The sequence below is a fragment of the Acomys minous genome, assembly GCF_964271855.1.
Source record: "Acomys minous genome assembly, chromosome: 14".
Classification (NCBI taxonomy): Eukaryota; Metazoa; Chordata; class Mammalia; order Rodentia; family Muridae; genus Acomys; species Acomys minous.
The window spans coordinates 106,092,536-106,112,192 of NC_140496.1; the positions used below are offsets into that span (position 1 = coordinate 106,092,536).

At 47.4% G+C, this 19,657-nt stretch overlaps 2 protein-coding genes across 7 annotated transcripts in view; one reads left to right on the plus strand and one right to left on the minus strand.

The window, feature by feature from the left end:
* The window catches only part of MIGA1 (mitoguardin 1), a 61,653-nt gene extending 60,824 nt beyond the window's left edge, over window positions 1–829 (minus strand). For 2 of the 3 annotated variants that reach the window (XM_084755773.1, XM_084755775.1), the window contains exon 1: window positions 729–829. The gene's annotated coding sequence lies outside the window, so the exon portion shown is untranslated. The remainder of the gene's footprint in view (window positions 1–728) is intronic. The other variant, XM_084755774.1, reaches the window with a different exon arrangement.
* Window positions 830–5,172: 4,343 nt separating this feature from the next.
* Window positions 5,173–19,657, plus strand: part of USP33 (ubiquitin specific peptidase 33) — a 45,886-nt gene continuing 31,401 nt past the window's right edge. For 2 of the 4 annotated variants that reach the window (XM_084757302.1, XM_084757304.1), the window contains exons 1-4: window positions 5,212–5,342; window positions 18,833–18,967; window positions 19,141–19,194; window positions 19,589–19,651. In XM_084757302.1, coding sequence (XP_084613428.1) covers window positions 18,887–18,967; window positions 19,141–19,194; window positions 19,589–19,651 — 198 coding nt within the window. In that variant the 5' untranslated portion in view covers window positions 5,212–5,342; window positions 18,833–18,886. Of the gene's footprint in view, window positions 5,343–5,430; window positions 5,572–18,832; window positions 18,968–19,140; window positions 19,195–19,588; window positions 19,652–19,657 lie in introns of those variants that run through there. The other 2 variants (XM_084757303.1, XM_084757301.1) reach the window with 2 other exon arrangements.

Consider the following 19,657-nt stretch of genomic DNA (forward strand, 5'->3'; position numbering starts at 1 on the left):
CACACACACACACACACACACACACACCTTGAGAAGTAGGGCCCCACGTAGGCCAGGCTTGCCTTAGATTCACTATGTAGCCCATAATGACCTTGAGTCTCAGATCCACCGGCCTCCACCTTCCCAGTGCTGAAATTACTCGTGTGTAACACCCCCTTGTCATCTGAGGAAATATTTTCAATGCAACAGAAAACGTAGCTGACAACAGTAATGGTCTATTAGGTCGGTATGAAAACAAGATGGCTAGTGGTCACGCCCATAATCCCATCACTTAGGAGGCTGAGGCAGGAGGATTACCACTAGCTGGACCCGGGTGTGGTCTTCAAAGTGAGTTCCAGACCAGTCTGTTGGGCTAAAGAGACGCTGTCCGAATAAAAGTAATCATAATAACAACGAGCTGTTTGGGGCGTCTCCCAATAGAACAGGTGCTCAGCGATTTTGGATTTTGGTTAGCGGGCCACGGCTTCTCTGCAGACGCCCGGCGACACGCGTCTGTCTTCTAGCTGGCACCCAGGCAGATGCTCAAGGTCCCCGCGCCCGCTCTCTCCCGGTCCGCTCTCTCCTCACCGCTTCGGCGGCGCCGCCGGCCAGCCGTCCCCCTCCGCTCACACTTGCGCCCCCGTGTCCCCCAGCCCGCACACACCTGCCCCGCGCCCCTCCCCACCCCGCGTCTCCCCACACGTCCCCGCCTCCGCCCCCGCCCCCGCCCCGCGTCCCCTTGCCCGCACCTGCCCATTGCCGGCCCGCCTGGCCGCACCAGCGCCTCCGCCTCCTCCCAGCCGCAGCCCACACTGAGCAGCCTCTGGCTGCGGGAGGCGGAGTCCTTCCGGGGTCATGACGCAAAGGTTGGGAAAATGGAGGGGCTACGGGCGGGCGGACTGCGTGAGGGGCTACGTGAGAGGCCTCTCCTGCCATATTTGTTTCGGGCAGTGGGCTCTGTTTTAGCTACAGCGGTGCTCAATCTAGAATTGCAGCTCTTTATACACCTGTCAGCGGGGGGCGGCGGGGGGTGTTTGCCAACTTTTAGGAGTATAGCACCATTCAGCGAATCTAGTTAAAACTGTGGAGCTTTTCTCTATCAAAAAACGACCTGAGCCATACATTATTAAAGTAAATATAATAAACACGCACAGCACGCGTGTGCACGGACACACATGCACACTTTTTCGAACCTCTGAAACCCATCGTAGATCCCAATTAAGAACTTTTGGGCTGGAAATGTAGGTCTCTGGTGGGATTTGTGCTGAACATGTGTGAGGCTCTCCAGTTAATCCCCCCCACCAAGCAACAGAGCAACCTCTGCCATAGATCCTTAGTCCTCTGGTAAGGTTAACAGGCATGACAAATGGACCTATATAAATGAAGCATTTGTTATTATATCAATTCTTTAGGTTTTTTTTTCTAATTAGACAACCTAAGTCTAGCAATGAAGTTAAGAGTTAAGTGTTCTACACTGAGAGTTAAAATTCGCTGTGGGATTGGCTCAGTGGTTAAGAACACTTGGCCTCTCCTACTGGCCTCGGGTTAGAGTCCCACTATCCACACCAAGAAGCTTACAACAGCTTGTAACTCCGGTTTCATGAGGATATGATGCTCTTTTCCGGCTTCGGTGGGCACCTGCACACACGTGGTACACATACAAACACGTAAAATTGTCTCTCATCAACGCAGCCGTCACACCTGTTTAAATAGCTGCACCAGTTGCTTGCCTGTGCTGACAGCGTCCTGACATGCCTTCCCGCCCAAAGGTAAATCCAAAGAGGACCTCGGGTACCGAGCAAGGTGGTTAGGGGACTTGGAGCATGGTGGAGTCCTCTTAGAACACTGCAACAATCTCAAGGCAAGAGTTTCTGTAGATGAGATTTGCCTTGGGGTGTGTGTGTATGTGCGTGTGCGCACACGTGTATGTGTATGGGGGGGTGTTCGTGCACTCGTGTGTGTACGTGTGTGTATATGTGTGTGTAGTGGTTTTTAGAAATATATATTTTATATAAATACATACCTGCATGTCTTTTATTAGCTTTCCATATTTATATAGTTGAAATATTTTCTATTTGTGAGCTTGACCTCTGTTTATTTATTTTGAGGTACGTCCTTGAACTCTGCTTAGCCAAGGATGACTCTGAACTTCTGATCCTCCTGTCTCCAACTATGGAGTGCTGGAATTACTGGCCTGTGCTACCATGCCCGGTAAAGAAGCCATGACTTGGCGTCCAGTGGGCACCTAGTGTCCAAGGCCGACTGTAGGACATCCTGCACACCAAGCAAGGTCTCTACAGCCGCGTTGCATCCCAGCTCACTCAAAGTCTTTATTTCATTTTTACATCCATGTGTGTATTAACTATTTTTCTATTGTTCTGATGAAAGATTACGATCAAAGACTTATAAAAGAAGACATTTCTTTGGGGTTTACGCTCCCAGATGGGTAATAGTCCATGATGGCGGGAGACAGGGGGTAGCAGGTAGCTGTCTGAACAGCAAACAGTGTAGTGGAAAGGGCACATGGCCCCCAGAGGCACCCCCTACTTCAGGAAGCTCATACCTCCTCAGCCTCTTCAGATAGCCACCAACTGGGCATCAAATGTTCAAATACCAAAGACTTCTGAGGAATAGTGTGTGTGTGTGTGTGTGTGTGCGTGCGCGTGCGCGTGTGCGTGTACCACGTGCCTGCAGGAACTCCAGGAAGGCGGGAAAGGGCATGAGGTCTCTGAGAACTGGAATTACAGGTGGTTGTGAGCGGCCATGTGGGTGCTGGAAACTAACTGAGGTTCTCCTCAAGTGCTCTTAATTGTTGAGGCATCTCTGCAGCCTCTCCCGTCTTATTTAAAAATTATTATTATTAAATCTCTCTCTCTCTCTCTCTCTCTCTCTCTCTCTCTCTCTCTCTCTCTCTCTTTCTCTGTGTGTGTGTGTGTTGAGGTTTATGCATTTAAGTGGAAGTACCCTTGGAGGCCTGGGTACCGAAGGCTGTCAGCTTTCCTGGGCTGCAGTTAAACGGGTTTGTAAGCTGTTCATTATGGGAACTAGACTTGCGCCGTCTGCTAGAACACACACACACAGGCTGTGTACAGATGTAATATTGATGAATAAAATTGAGAACTATGTTTTCTCTGCTACTATTGTATAACTAGGCAAATTACGCTCTCGCCATCATACCTTTCTTACAAGGGCCAAAGTAAATCCTTCCTCCATGGGGGAAAATATTTCTCTTGAGTTGGGCATGGTGATTCATACCAGCCATCTCACAAATCAGAAAAGAGAGGTGAGAGGATCAAGAGTTCAAGGTTAACCTGGGCTATGTAACAAGAATGTGTCTTAAAAACAAAATACCAGGGCTGGAGATGAAAAAGCACTGGCTCCTTTTCCAGAGGAATTGGGTTCAATTGCCAGCACCCACAGGGCCACTCACAGCCAGCAATAACTCTAATCCCAGGGGATTCAACACTTTCTTCTGGCCTCCTGGGGGAGCAGGTATGTAGATTATGCACAGACATATATGTAGACAAAACACGCACAAACATAAATAAAATTAATTTAAAAATTACCTCCTCCCCTCAACAAAAACCCCTTGTATATAGTCAAAGTGCATGGTGTGAAACTGCCCTGGGGCAGATCATGGCTGTTGCCGTCTTGAAGTGAGAGAAACTGCGGTTAGCAGCATGAGCCCAGCATCTGATTAGACCCATTAGCATCTCCCCAGGGAAGCAGGGGAGCACTCAGGCATCCCTGGGGCTACATGTGTGGTCAGCAACCGCTGGAAGCCCAGGAGAGACTCATAGCTGCCCTATACCAACAGTGGTCCATGCTTGAGTGACCCCAGTAAAACTCATTGGGGCTGTTGTTTTCCTATCTGGGTAAATTAAAATGGATTCCCTGGGGGAAAATCCATTCGATAAAAATTGAAAATAAGGGGCTGGAGAGATGGCTCAGCGGTTAAGAGCACTGGCTGCTCTTCCAAAGGTCCTGAGTTCAATTCCCAGCAACCACATGGTGGCTCTCAGCCATTTATAATGAGATCTGGTGCCCTCTTCTGGTACATGTAGGCAGAACACTGTATACGTACATAATAAATTAAAAAAAAAAAAATGAAAATAAGCAAATTTGAACTAGGCTGAAAGCACGGGGTCCCTCCAGGGTGGGAAGCTTCCATGGCCACCGTGCCAAGCCCCACAGAACACCTAGTAGGATCAATAGCCTCCAGTTCCACTAGGGGACCAAGTAGCAACCCCCATACTAGCCACCTGCTTCTAAGGGAGACTGGCATTTGCACAGCATTTCAATGCATGCTCCCACACAGAGACCAACTTTTGGGGTGATCAGATAGACATGTCTTACTCTGTAATCAGGCTTGAACTCACCACTCTGCCACAACCTCCCAAGTGCTGGGGTTACATAGGCGTACACACCACTGTGCCTAGCTGACAAACCTCTTCAGCTTCGCAATTTTTTTTCACATTTTAAAATTCACATCTTTAAAACTCAACCCAGTGAATTGTAACAGTGACATGACTAGAAGGTCTTTTCCCCCCAGTGTTCTAAGCACCAAGAAGATGCCAAGGTTTCAATAAATATTTCATTTGATCTTGATTTTGACCTAGTGGAAAAAGGTAGAGATTAATTTCTTCTTTGTATATGTGGAAAAGAGAAGTGCAATTGCTTACAGAGAATGTAGGTCTTATAGAAGTTAGAAGAAAAATAAGGATTAGGACTGGAGTTGAATTGAGGTAGGTCTACTATTTCTTTATTCTCTGTCTGTCTGTCTGTCTGTCTGTCTCTCTCCCTGTCTCTCTCTCTCTCTCTCCTTTCCTTCCCTCTTTTGACTAAATCTCACACTGTAGCCCAGGCTGGTCTCGAAGTCATGGCAGTCCTCCTGCCCCAGCATATGACATGCAGAATTTATAGGAGTTAGCCACGTCAGATTTGCAAACCTGAGACCTTTCAGTGGCTTTCTGTACTGCAGAGCCTGTAAGGCGCCGCGACGAGACCTTGGGAAGTCTTGTGACTGCAGAGGGTGGGAGAACAGGAGTAAAACCGAGAAATGCAGCCTAAGTAGTGGACACGTCAGCTGCGGTTCCCTATCAAGGAAGGCCCTGGGCAAGCGCAGGCCTAGGAGGGCGCCAGGGCCAGGCTGGGGGCCCCGCCCCGGGGCGTGTCCCTCCAAGATCCCGCCCCCAGACGCCCGCAGCGGCCGCGGAGACACCGGAAGGAGCGGCGGCTGCCGAGGGAAGCGTCGGGCTGCGGTCGGGACCCCGCGGGCCGCGCTGCGGAGCCGATCCGTGCCCCTGCGGAGCCGAGCGCTCGGGGCTGCGGGGAGGAGCGCCCGGGCGGGGCCGGCGGCGGAGGTGAGCGCGCGCGCGCGGGCGGCCGGGCGAGCGGGCGGCCGGGCGCGGCCGGGCTGTGTGGCTCGCTCCCGCGCGCGGCCCGGGCAGCGATCGGGGTCCGGGGGCGCGACCCGGGCGTGCCGCCCCCGTTATTCATTGCCGCGAACGGGAAAACCGAGGTGTCATCGTTCCGGCGGCGTGTCTTCGGCCGACGCTGCGTTTGGGTCGCGTCCAGTCCTAGCGCCTGTCGGTCCGTAGCTTTTGTTTGGGTCACATTTCCACCGTATGTGTGCTTTTCCTTAAGCGCTTAAGTATTTCTCAAATGCAAAATAATCTTCGCTGGAAAATTCGTAATGTTGACCTGTTAGGCAGCGAGATTGATTGTTTTAGGTCTTTTGCACTCAACCTAAAGGTTGTTAGGTTTACAGTCTCTCGGAATCAGTATCAGGCCTGTAAAACGGAGCCAGGGGCTGTCACCCTGGCTGGAGCTGAGTCTAAACTGAGGATGCATTTTTACCAAAGGTCTCTAGACTTAGTGCTCAGTGTAGAATTCTAGAATGTTCTTTTACCCCCCCCCCCCCCCCCGCGCCCCAGACAGTCCTATGTCTGGCCTCCAGCTCCTGATCCTCCTGCCTCCACCTCCCAAGTTGCTGGGTTTCTAAATGTTTTTGCTACCAGGTCTAGTAAAATATTTTTCGTTTGATTTGATCAGTATTACTTTAAGAAAAACCTGTTACGAAAGATAATGAGAGCCAGGTTAGATAGCGCAAGCCTAGAGGTGCCAGCACTTGGGAGGAAGAGAAGGACTTCAAGGCCAACCTGGGCTGTAGGAGCCCCCATCTCAAAGCAAAAGAGCAAACTAACCAGAACAGAAGAAGCTGTTCCTCCTAGTGCCCTCTGTGGTTGCGAGGGCATAGTTGTATCATTGGGAAAGGTCACAGCAAATCCGATGATTTCAACAGGCTGCTTGACTTTAAGATCCTACAAACAGTGGTAGTGAGGCCATACTGTTAATATAAGTAGGGGGAAAAATGAGAATCGTACTGAGAGACAGTGTTAACTTTTTAAATAACTTACACTATGGCGACAGTTTGTTATTTCGTTTACTTTGGCAAGATTGGGGAAAACACTACAAAAACACACTGGGGATACTTATGATTGCATTTTTTAAAAATCTAATTCATTACCAGCTTCTAGTTGTAATGGTCTCTTTCGGTTCTTATAACATGAATAAGCCAGTCTTTTTACATACTTGCAGTAAATGAGTGACTTGCTGTTTTTAGGGACCTTTCACTTAGGAATCTTGTTTGATCCTAAGAATGCCAGTAGCCTTTCCCCAAGTCAGAAGGAGTCTCAAGATTGCGTAAGGGTCAGCATTTCCTTCTGAAATAATATTGCCAAACCAGCCTGTGACAAAAATTGGGATTCGGGTAGACTAAGATTAGAAGACTGAACCAGCATGGTGACACAGAAGCAGGTGGATCTCTGAGTTCGAGGCCAGCCTGGTTCTACACAGGGAGTTCCAGGACAGCCAGTGCTACAGAGAAATCCTGCTTCAAAAAAATATTAAAAAATAAAGATTATAAAATTGTGACTTACTACATAACAGAATAGACTACAGTGTTTTTATTTATTTATATTTGTTTGTTTTGTTTTTCGAGACAGGGTTTCTCTGTGTAGCCCTGGCTGTCCTGGACTCACTTTGTAGACCAGGCTGGCTTTGAACTCACAGTGATCCATCTGCCTCTGCCTCCTGAGTGCTGGGATTAAAGGTGTGCGCCACCACACCCAGTTACAGTGTTTTAAAAACCTAAGGTTTTTGTTTTGTTTTGTTTTGTTTTTTGTTTTTTTTTTTAAAAGAGAGGAAATGTGAATTATTTTTTAAAAAAAATAAAAATGAGATAATTAATGTCACTCAGATTGGCCTGGAACCTCATTTTCTTTTCTTTTTTCCTCTTTCTTTCTTTCTTTTCTTTTTTCTTTCTTTTTTTTTTTTCTTTTTTGAGACAGAGTTTCTCTGTATAGCCTTGGCTGTCCTGGACTCACTTTGTAGACTAGGCTGGCCTCAAACACATAGAGATCCTCCTGCCTCTGCCTCCCCTAGGGCTGGGTAAATGTGTGCGCCACCATGACCAGCCTTCATTTATTTTTTTCTTATCCCAGCCTCCCCAGTGAGGAGGACAGGAGGCGCATATAACCACACCCAGCTGCAGATCTATTCCAGCAGTGTAGTTTTAAAACTGCTAGAAGTCAGGGCGGGGGTGAGGTGGGGAGATGGGTCGGAGAGATGCTTAGCAGATAAGAGCACTGTGTGCTGTTCCAGAGGTCCTGAGTTCAAGTCCCAGCAACCACTTGGAGGCTCAGAACCATCTATTCTGGAGTCTGATGCCCTCTTCTGGCCTGCAGGTGCACATGCTGTTAGAGCACTCATAAAATAAAGTAAATAAAATCTTAAAACAAACAAACAAACAAACAACAAACTGCTAGAAGTCTACATGGGATTTCAGGAGCATTTTGACAGTGGGAAGCTCCTAAGCATGTCTCTCGGTAAGACAGTGTGTGGAGCTGCAGAGGCTGACAGGGTGACCAGGGCTGACGTCCCGAGTTAAGTTCCCAGCTCGGGTGGGTAAGGTGAACACCTTCTTCTAGTTTCCGTGGGCACCAGTAAACACACACACACACAATAAGTAATAAAAACAAACCACACATAGAGGGCACATGAATTATGTGCAGTGTGGTGTCTGTGTTCATAATGAGAACTGTTATTTATCAAACAGCTTATGCATCAAAAGAAATAGGTCAGAAGTTTGAGTCTGTTGGAGGCAGGTTCCCCAAGTAGGAGGAACGGAGCTGGGGCTGAGCCAGAGGGGGAGCTCTCAATAGTGCGCACGGGCTCTGCACTCCAGTCCCGAGAACTGAGCAGGAAATGAGGGGAGTGGGTCGTATTTTCTTTCTTTCTTCCTTCCTCCTTTTCTTTCCTTTTCCTTTCTCTCTTTCTTTCTTTCTTTTTTAAGTTTTCCAAGACAGAGTTTCTTTTTGTAACATAGCCCTGGCTGTCCTGGACTTGATTCATAGATCAGGCTGGCCTCGAACTCACAGAGATCCACTTCCCTCCACCTCCCAGAGTGTTGAGTTTAAAGATGTGCGCCACCACACCTGGCACATCATGATTTATTTATTTATGTATTTATTTATTTATTTTGGTTTTTTGAGACAGGGTTTCTCTGTGTAGCCGTGGCTATCCTAGACTCACTTTGTAGGCCACGCTGGCCTCACAGAGATCCGCCTGCCTCTGCCTCTGACTGCTTGGATTAAAGGTGTGCGCTACTACGCCTGGCCATCATGTTTTCTAAAACTGTAAAGTTGAGTAGGAGCTTTGCTGAGGAATAAAACCCAGGGCCTGTGCGTGCCGGGAAGGACCCTTAGCTCCCCAGCTGCTTGTTTGCTTTTTATTGTGAAACTCATCACACTAAGGTACCGAGACTGATCTTGAACCCACTTTGTAGCCTTGAACTTTTCACTTTGTTTTTCATTTTGCTTTTTCTCTTTGGTTGTTTGGATGGGATCACATGTAGCCCAGGCAAAAAGCTGCACTGTGGTCTGGGATAGCCTGGGACTGCTGCATAGCTGGGATTATTGGCTTGGGCCACCAGTTCCGGCAGATGGAATCTTTTTTTTTTTTTAACAGAAGTATATACAGTAAGTATCTGATGGCTATTATAAAATCCCTCAGACTTAACTCTTGAGAAGCCTCAAGAACCCCTCCTTCCAGACTGAGACTCACTATATAGCTGTCCTAGACCGGGTGACTTCGAACTCAGAGATCTGCTTGTTCCTGCCTCCCAAGTTAAAGGCGTGCATCACTACTCCCCACTTTGCCCCTTCCCTTCCCTTCCCTTCCCTTCCCTTCCCTTCCCTTCCCTTCTCTTCCCTTCCCTTCCCTTCCCTTCCCTCCCCTCCCCTCCCCTCCCCTCCCCTCCTTTTAAAAAAAAGATTTATTTATTACATATACAGTATTTTGCTTGCATGTACTCCTGCCCTCCAGAAGGGGGCACCAGATCTCATGATTGATGGTTGTGAGCCACCATGTGGTTGCTGGGAATTGAACTCAGGACATTTGGAAGAACAGACAGTGCTCTTGACCTCTGAGCCATCTCTCCAGCCGCCCCCCCCCCACCCTCTTTTTTTTTTCAAGACAGGATTTCTCTGTCTAGCCTTGGCTGTCCTGGATTCACTTTGTAGACCAGGCTGTTCTCACAGAGATCTGCCTGTCTCTGCCTCCCGAGTGCTGGCATTACACTGTGTGCCACTGTGCCCTGCTGCCTTTTCCTTTCTTAATGCTCATACTTAAAGTGCATTAAAATTCTTTCTTAAAACAAAACGAAACCTCCAACCTTGCTTCACAATAAGTAAATAACAGAAAAGGTCTTTGGAAGTTAAATGAGGGAGACATTTTATACTGCCTCCCACCCCTATGCAGAGGTATTTCTTAGTGGGGTGACAGAGACGGGAAGATTAACTTGGGTAGCTTTAGCTTAAACTAAATTTTGACAGTGTGGACTTCTTTAAATGAATGTGAATTGATTGTACATAGGTATTAGTGGGGTTCCATGTGATTTCAGTGCGCACATCGGGACCGGCATTGTTTTTGAGGCTTCTCTGCAGTGTCTCCTGAACTCAGAGCTTGTTAACAGTGTGGGTGCGAACGCTATTCCTGAAGACTTGAGGAAGTGAGTACCCGGTGAGGGATGACCAACCAAGGGTTTAGTGCTGTAGAGAGTGTAGAGAAATGTCCCCAGTGCAGCTGGGGCGTGGTGTTATCTATGTACCCTTGTACTTGCTGACAGCTTCAGAAATGTCTGCCTGTCAGGGACAGGCAAGCTCCTGAAGAGGCAGGAGAGCAGCGCAGTGTTGGGCTGGGATTCTGAGTGTGCCCAGAGGCTGTGCCACAGCTCCCAGTAGGAGCTGTTGTAGGTTCAAAGGGCAGTGTGACACTGTGGCAGTGGTGGCAGTGTGACACTGTGGCAGTGGTGGCAGTGTGACACTGTGGCAGTGGTGGCAGGGTGACACTGTGGCAGTGATGGCAGGGTGACACTGTGGCAGTGGTGGCAGTGTGACACTGTGGCAGTGATGGCAGGGTGACACTGTGGCAGTGGTGGCAGTGTGACACTGTGGCAGTGGTGGCAGGGTGACACTGTGGCAGTGGTGGCAGCCGGTGTTCTCATTCAGTAAGCTTGATGTGACTTAGGACTGGGTTACAAGTGGTGAAAAAAAAAGCAGAAATTTGGCACCTGAAGGTAAGGAGAGGATGCTAAGAGGGTGAATGACAGGAGGTTGGAAAGCCACCTGTCACAGGCTTTCAAGTTAGTTATTTCAGGAGAGTACAGGAGCGGCAGTGTCGGTGACTGGGTAGATGAATGGCGATTCAGAGACAGCTGTCAGTCCGCCTGATCAGTGACATCTGGTCCAGATGCCGCTGCAAACCCGCATTAGCAATTAGTGTGTTTTTCAGGGCTTGTAACAACCCTGAGACACTGTGATGCGGTGAAGCTGTGGGCCTGAGTAGGAAACAGACGGGACTTGCTGCAAGTTGTCAGTTGATTATGAAATCCCAAAGAAGGAATTTTTAATTTGGTGGAAGCATTACTCAGATGACTTAAACTTTTAATTTGCTCTTTTGTTTTGAGACAAGGTATTTCTGAGTAGCTCAGAGTGGCCTTGAACTAACAGTCTTCTGGCATCCACCTCCAAGGCAGAGGCTGCAGGTGTGTGCCGACACTAGGCAGGGTATGATCACTGAAGTTATCAGTCAGTGAGGGAACTTTCTCTCTCTCTCTCTCTCTCTCTCTCTCTCTCTCTCTCTTTCCCTTTGGTTTTTCAAGGCCTTCTGAGTGCTCAGCCATTTTTCTTTATAGTGGCCGTCACTGGAATATGGTGGCTGAATTTGTTTTTCTGTGTACCTGTCTGTTTGTGGTGATGCTGAGGAAGGGGCCTGGAGTCTCATGTGTGCTGGGAAGACACAGAACCTCGGAGCTGCACTCTTCTCTTTGTTTCTGTGTAGCTCTGGCTGGCCTGGAACTCACTGTGTAAACCAGACTATTCTCAAAATGGTGGCAATTCTCCTGCCTCTGCCTCCCTAGTGGTGGATGACGGGTTCTGGGCCAGTGGCTGGCTGTACTTGGTCTTGTTTGTTGTAAGACGTAAAGCTAGATGACTTGAGGCTTTATTAGACCTCTGTCAAATTTGTCAACCTTTTCATGTTCCCTCCCCCATTTTTTTGCCATGATTAGTTAAGTTAGATAAACTTGCCACTTACTGGGCAGATTTATTTATTTATTTATTTATTTATTTATTTATTTATTTGGTTTTTCGAGACAGGGTTTCTCTGTGTAGCCTTGGCTGTCCTGGATTCACTTTGTAGATCAGGCTGGCCTCGAACTCACAGTGATCTGCCTGCCTCTGCCTCCCGAGTGCTGGGATTAAAGGCGTGCCCCACTATGCCTGGCTGGATTTTTTTATTTTAAAGATTATCATTAATTACATCATTTTTCTTTTTCATTTCTTTCCACCAAACCTTCCCATAGACCTCTCATGGATCTCTTTCAAATTTATGGCCAGGTTTTCATTTTATCTTTTGGTTTTATGAGATGGGGTTTCTCTGTGTGGCCGTGGCTGTCCTAGAACTCGCTCTGTAGACCAGACTGGCCTCAAACTCACAGAGATCATCAGCCTCTGCCTCCCAGGACTGGGATTAAAGGAGTGCACCACCAGGCCTGGCTTCATGGTTAGGTTTTCCATTACTTGTTTTTACATGCCTACACACACATAAATTCCTAAATCTAACCTGCCAAATTGATATAATGTTACCTATATGTATGTTTTCAGAGCTGACCGTTTGGTATTGAATAACCAGTTGGCGTGCTCATCGCTTGGGCAGACTATTTCTCCTTAGCTGCCTGCAGTTGTTTTTGCAGTGTTGGGGCCTTGTGGGTGTTCCCTAGTCCACTCTGGGATGTCTGTAGTCACTGCTTCTTCGGCTCTTGTTTGGGCAGGCACCCTGGTGGGGCTTTATGCAGGTAGTGTCTGATGTCACTAGGAGACACAGCCTCACAGTAAACTCTCTGGCCCCCTTGCTCTTACAGTCCGCCCACCCATCTTCTGCAGTGCTCCCTGAACCTTAGGTGCGGGAGGTGTTTTGTAGCACATCCTTTGGGGCTGGGCTCCACAGCTGTGCGTTTTGATTGGCTGTAGTTTTCTGTTGCAACTGTGTCTGTTGCAAGGAGACATTTCCTTGAAGAGGGTGAGGACTAGGTATCTGTGGGGATAAGGACAAATATGTACAACGTAGTGGGGGGTTGTGCTGACTTAGTAAAGTGGTGGTTGTAGGTCCTCCAAGATCCATGACTTTACTAGACCCAAGTAATTGGACTAGATTGCCGGTACCAGGCATGGTTTCCTTCTTAAGTGGAGCTTAAGTCCAACTAGAGCTGTTGGTTACCGCCAAGGTATGTGTGCCAGCATTGCACCCATCGGGTTATTGCGCTGGGCTGGTCATTTGTGGTTCATAGCTGTCATAGCTGGCAGGCTTTTTGGATATATTTTTTTCCTTCTTTGTAGGAAAAACTACTTTATATTGACAAGTCTTGAGCGGTTTTGTGTGAAGTCATTGAGGGTTGGTGTTTCAGAGCTGGGCTTTGCTCTGATTTTCGGCAGTGTTAGGAATCGATTTCAGACCAGATGTAGGAACAGGAGACCATGTTCTTACTAGACTGAGACTCTTACACACACACACACACACACACACACACACACACACACACACACACTTATGCTATGGGACCTCTGTGGAAGTCAAAGGGCAGCTTGTGCAGTTGGTGCTTTCCTTTCACCATGTGGGTCCCTGGGTTTGAACTCGGGTCGTCAGTCTTGGCAGTACACAGTCTGCTCTTCTCTTGGTGTGCTCTTAGGGAAGAAGGGGACTGAAGGATTTAGTTGTTTTAACTGTATCTGACTGCTGTAAGGTCAACACAGCTTCGTAAATAAAAGGACCATTTTCTAGCCCTACTGAAACTAGTTAACAAGACTACCAAAGGCCGTCTGTGTGGGGGTGGGATATCTAATTACAGGGAAGACTGTGTAGTTGTAGTGCAGTGTGCGAGTGCGTGTTTACACACATTGATCAGCATTAAATATCTTAGATACTAGTAAACTGATCACAGAACAGAACAGACAGCACTTAACCTAGTCTGTTTTGTTTGTTTGTTTTTTGGATTTTTTTTTTCTTTAAGACCTAAAGGGGGAAACCCATCTTAGAAGTTCCTTTTCTGTTCCCGCCTCCTCTCTGTCTCTGAGGCAACCTTCCAGTACTATTGAGGAAGCCATGAGGATATTTCCATTCCACTAGCCAACAACAAGCCTGGTACAGGGGGGAAGTGGGCAGCTCGTTTTTCCTATCTGTTTCCTGTATACGACAGGGTTCTGCTGTGTTGGCCACGCTAGCCTTCAACTTCTAATGCGCCTCCTTCCACCTCTGGAGAACTGGATTATGGCCGTGCAGCACCATGCCCAGCAGGTTTTAATTAAAAATTGTTATTCGTATTATTGCTATACCTGCATGCATGAATGTAACACATGCGTACCTGGTGCCTGAGGACACCAGAAGAGGGTGTCAGATCCCCTGAAACTGGAGTTTAGACTTGGTTTTGTGCTGCCACGTAGGTGCTGGAAACTGAATGCAGGTCCTCTGCAGGACCACCAAGTGCCCTCAACATCTACGCCATCTCTCTAGCCCTGTATTTTAATTTTTTTCTCATGGCTAAATGTGGCCTAGGCTGGTTCAAGTACTCACCCTGCCTCAGTCTTTTGTGTGGTGCTACTGCAGGTGAGTGCCAAAATGAGTAAACTGACCCATGGGCTAAACACTTGAATTAACATGCCTCCTTGAAAGGACTGAAAAGACTTAAAAATTGTCTTTGGCTGGGCATGGTGGTACATCTGTAATTGCAGGACTCCAGGATGGATCCCAGTGAGTTCAAGGCCAGTCTGGTCTACAAAGTGAGTCCAGGAAAATCAAGACTACACAGAGAAACCCTGTCTCGGGAAAACCAAAAAAAAAAAAAAAAAAGGAAAGAAAAGAAATTGGTTTTTGATCAGGAGTGGTGGTGCCTTTAATCCCAGCCTGGTCTACAAAGTGAGTCCAGGACAACCAGGGCTATCACACAGCAAAACCCTGTCTCAAAAAGGTATGTCTGAGGACAAGGCCAGCCTTGTCTACAGAGTGAGTTCCAGGCCAGGAAAGGCAGCCCAGTGAGATCCTGTCTCAGAAACCCAAACCCAAACCCAAGCCAACCCAAACCATCAATGGCAAAAAGAATGTGTTTGAAAAAGTGGCGCAGCAGCTGGTTTTAACTTACACAGCGCCTCAGCATGCGGAAAGCTCCACTCCACACTGAAGGTGCTGCTGTGTGATCCTAGCACGTGCGTCTATCTCTGAACAATGCTGCTAAAGCGGGAATTCAGAAATAAACGCAGTGTTACCCAGAGGGTGTAAATATCAAGCAACGGGCTGTCAACATTGATTGGCCAGGTGGGGTACGTTGCCCCAACATAACGGCCATTACTTACTAGATTTGATAATAGCTTATATCAACAAGAGAAGCGAGAACTATGGCAAGCCATTAGTACCCTGATAGGTACTTGATAAAGCTCATCAAGACCATCTAAGGCAAGCTGGGCGTGGTGGTGCATGCCTTAAGCCCTGCACTTGGGAGGCAGAGGCAGGGGGATCGCTGTGAGTTCGAGGCCAGCCTGGTCTACAATGTGAGTCCAAGACTCACTGTGCTATTACACAGAGAAACCCTGTCTGGGGGGAGGGGAGGGAAATGGCAGCTAATAGATGTCAAAAGTGTTCATAGTAGGAACTTGAAGGGTGAAGAGACAGGACTACACAATGAGAGAAAGTCTGTTGTCAGCTGTGCATCTGAGGATTAGCACTTATAAACTCCAAAATTAAATATTCCCCCAGTCATCCAAAAAAACTAATGGACAAATGAACAGACAGTTCTCAAAAGAAGAAATACCCGATACCCAATAAATATTTGAAGGAAATGGTCAACACAAACATGCTGAGCACCCCGAAATGCCAATTAAAACAGCTCTCCGATTCCTACCAGTCTGAATGCCTGTCTCAAGAGAATAAGGAACAAATGCTAGGGAGGAAGTAGAGAAGGTGCTGCTGGTCAGGGTGGAAGCTGCTGTGGCCACCGTGGCAGTCAGTGTGGAGGCTCCTCAGCAGTCAGATGTGCTCTGCGTCGGACAGGGACTTGCACTCCAGGACTATGGAGCTGGAGTCACAGAAGCCAGTTTGGAAGCAGCCTTGATGCCCATCAAGAAATGAGTGCATAAAGAAAATGTGGCATATATGTACAGTAGAGTTGTGTTCACCTGAAAAAGGGATAAAATCATGTCATCTGTAGAAAAATGGATGGAACTAAAACTCATATTAAACAAGCCAGACTCAGAAAGACAACCACCATAGTTGCCGTTTTATGTAGAATCTGGGCTTTATAGGATGTATAAACCTTGAGATGGGTTTCAGCTAAAGCCACATTTGCCAGGCTCCTTCATTTGGTAGATGCTCTGTTGTGTGCTTATTGGCAAGGTAAAAGAAGTTCCTGGGCTTTTAATTACGTGGGTTGACAGTGTAGGAGAAGGCTGAGCTGGCCCTGTCCTCTGCCCCAGTTTCTTGTGTGCGCCATACCTTGAGTGAAACAATACCCTTTGTGTGTAGAGAAAATAGTGTTGTGGTACAGAAAGAGGTCTTCCCCTACTTGCTAGTGTTAGGAAAGCATCTTGGAAAATCTTCCTAAGAACCAGCCCATGCAGGCTGGGGTGCAGCGCAGCTGGGGCACTGACGAGCACCTGCCAGGCCCTGGGTTTCAGCCTCTCCAAAGACAACCCAAGCAACAAAACCGAGCCCTGACAGTTACAGCTACAAGGGCTCCGTTACATCTGTGGGTACATGTCGGGGTCAGAGTTCGAGGTTGAGTGTTTCTACTTCATTTATTTATTTTTTTAAAGATTGAACTGGCTGGGGTGGTAAGCTGGAGACAGAGGCAGGAGGATTCTCTGAGTCAAGGCCAGCCTGGCTTACACATCGGACTCCCGGTCAGCCAGTGCTTTATAGGAAAACCTGCTTTATGATTATGTGTTTGCTTGCTTGTATGTATATGTACCATATGTGTCCCTGGTGTGTGAAGCAGCCAGAAGAGGGTACAGTATCTCCTGGAAGTGGAGTGATGGGTGGGTGGGAGCAGCCGTGTGGACGCTGAGAACTGAACTGGAGTCCCACGACAAGCAGCCGTGTTCCTAAATGCTGAGCCATTGCGCCAGCGCCCCTCCCACCCCACTGGTGTCTTTTTTTTTTCTTTCAGACTTGCCTTTGAGCTTTTTAAAGGCAGTACCAACAAAGCTTTTAGTTAGTACAGGGGAGATTTTTATTCCATGTTGCCGAGGCACGGGCATGTGAATGATTTGTCACCTCTGTGTATCAGTCTCGTAGCTGTGGCTGATGGCAACATGAGCGGCCTTGTTAGGCACCGAGTGCTGTTCCCACTCCAGCCAGTGGGGCCTTGCTGGCTCTTGTCTTTGTCTCAGCTGTGTGTGATGCCTGTGTGATGGCGGTCCCTGTCGTCTCCAGAGACTGGCGGTTGTCTCTGGTTTTTCCTCTGGGATAATGAGCCTTGTTATCTCTGCTTACCTCGACCTTCCTAAATTCTGTTGTCCCTTCGGCTTTGAGACCGCCCAGTCCTGTTAGCGTTTCACCCAGACTGCTCTGTACTTCTCTTCAGGCTCGGTGGAGCCGGGCGTGGTGCTTTATGCTGCCCAGTAGCTAAAAACCATCGCTCTGTGTGTTTGTTCTGTGTATCCTCTGACTCAAAGCAAGAGGGTAAATGACCCAGCTCTTCTCTCCTGGCGGCAGGACACGTGCTTGGGTACAGAATCGAGAGAAGAGATAGGAAACAGCTGACGAAGGCTGCCCAACATTCTCTTAAAAACATGAATAAGAACATTAGCAAGTGTTTAAATTGAACGTCACGATGAGTCCACAGTGTGATTTACATAATTTTTTTTTTGAGACAGGGCTTCCCTGTGTAGCGCTGTCTACATAATATTTTTTTTTTTTTTTTTGGTTTTTCGAGACAGGGTTTCTCTGTGTAGCCTTGCCTGTCCTGGACCCGCTTTGTAGACCAGGTTGGCTTTGAACTCACAGCGATCCACCTGCCTCTGCCTCCCGAGTGCTGGGATTATAGGCATGCGCCACCACGCCCGGCTCATAATATTTTTCAAATGTTAAAAATTGTTATTATTTTTATGTGATTATTGTCTGCCTGCATATGTGAGTACAGGCACCCATGTCCCACAGTGTACGTGTGTGAGTCTACACCTTTCTGAGTCAGTCCTCCGCTCCTCCTCATTGAGACAGTCCTCTGGTTGATCAGACCCGACTGCTCAGACAACACATGACCTTGAGCGGTGGACCTCGAGCTGTAAGTGCTGTCTCTTCTTCTGTTCTGTGATCAGTGCTGTAAGGCTAGCACTCGTGTGGATGCCCGTCCTCACTGGCTAGCTTTCACAGTGCTGGAGCTTCCAATGCAAGCTGTTGAAGGAGAAGGGGAGTCATCACTTACCCAGCTCTGAACCCTGAGAGCTATCACAGCCGCTGGCCTGATGTGCATGCCCACTGGTGAGGTAGCATCGTGAGCACTCTGGGAGCACCAACTACTTTCTGGTTGATTTAGAGCTCATTCCACAAGCTGAAACTCACATTGGTACCATTACTGGGACAAAGAGCCTGTTGCTAGGTAGGCCCTGGTCCTGGGGGAACCTGCCGTGTGCTAATGGATGTAGTGTTAAACTGGCTCCTAATAACTTACCGCTATAATCATAGATTAACACACCTCTTTCTGTTTTGTTTTTGTTTGTGGGTTTGGTTGGTGCTGGTTTTTCTAGAAAGGTTTCTCTGTGTAGCCCTGGCTGTCCTGGAACTCATACTGTAGACCAGGCTGTCCTGGAACTCACACTGTAGACGAGGCTGGCCTCGAACTCACAGAGTTGTTCTGCTCCTGAGTGCTGGACTAAAGGGAGCCTCCCCACCGCCAGGCTGGTTGATCCGTCTCTTAGTCCTTCTCAGAGAAGCTTTTCTCTAGTAGACCCACAGCTGATCCCGGGATAGAGAATGGGAGACTGTGGAAAGATCTTTTCCGAGTTCAAGGCCTGTCTGGTCTGCACAGCGCATCCCAGGGCAAACAAGACTACATAGTGAAACTTGGTCTCAGGCGGGCGGGCGGGCGGGCGGGCGGGCACTGCAGAGCTTTTTATTGTACTAGCCACAGGTGTATCAGGTCATTCTCTGCAGGGAGAGTGTGTATATTCCTTATTTCATTGTTTGCTTTAATCATTTTTAACTTGATAAGATTTTGTAATTAACTTTTAGGTCATTTTTCCTGTAGGTTTTGCCTGATTTGGAAAGCTTTGAGAAACAGAAAAAAACAAATTATAAGAAAATGACGACTTTTCGAAATCATTGTTCACATTTGGATTCAGTTGGTGAAATAACAAAAGAGGATTTGATAGAAAAATCTCATGTAAGTTACATAGTAATCACCCTGACAGTGCATGCTCACTTTCCTCTTAAGTGCACATTTAAGTAAACTAATAAAGCATTCTGCGTCATATTTAAACATGCACATTGATATGGTGAATTATGTATGTTTGACTGTGCCGACACAACAGAGATCTCTTGTGCTTACTTTCCTAGGGGGCTTGTCAGGACTGTAAAGTCAGAGGACCAAATCTGTGGGCATGCCTGGAGGTATATGCACATATATATGCTTTCTTTCCTGAAAAGTTTGTTATTGTAAATTTATATTTATTAATACCACTTTTGATGTATAAAAGAACTTTATGTGAGTATACTTTTAAAACATAACTAGTAATTTAAGTATGCTTGTAGAGCTTTTAGTAAATGACTCAGTTCTATGCGTACCTCTCATTGGAGGTGAGATAACTTTTCACCTCCAGCTTTGAAACACTTAACCTGGTCTTTGTTCTTATGCCTTTTAGTTATGTTATCTATCTATGGAAAGTAAATTGGTCATTTAATTAAAACATGAAGTCAAAAATTAAGTGTAAGTCCTATTGTGATGCTATTTGTAAACTTAATGTGCCCGTGGTAACATACTTCCTGTCTTGCGTACTTGCTACAGAACAGGTGTTCCTATGTTGGCTGTGGGGAGTCACAAGTGGACCACAGCACCATGCACTCGCAGGTATGT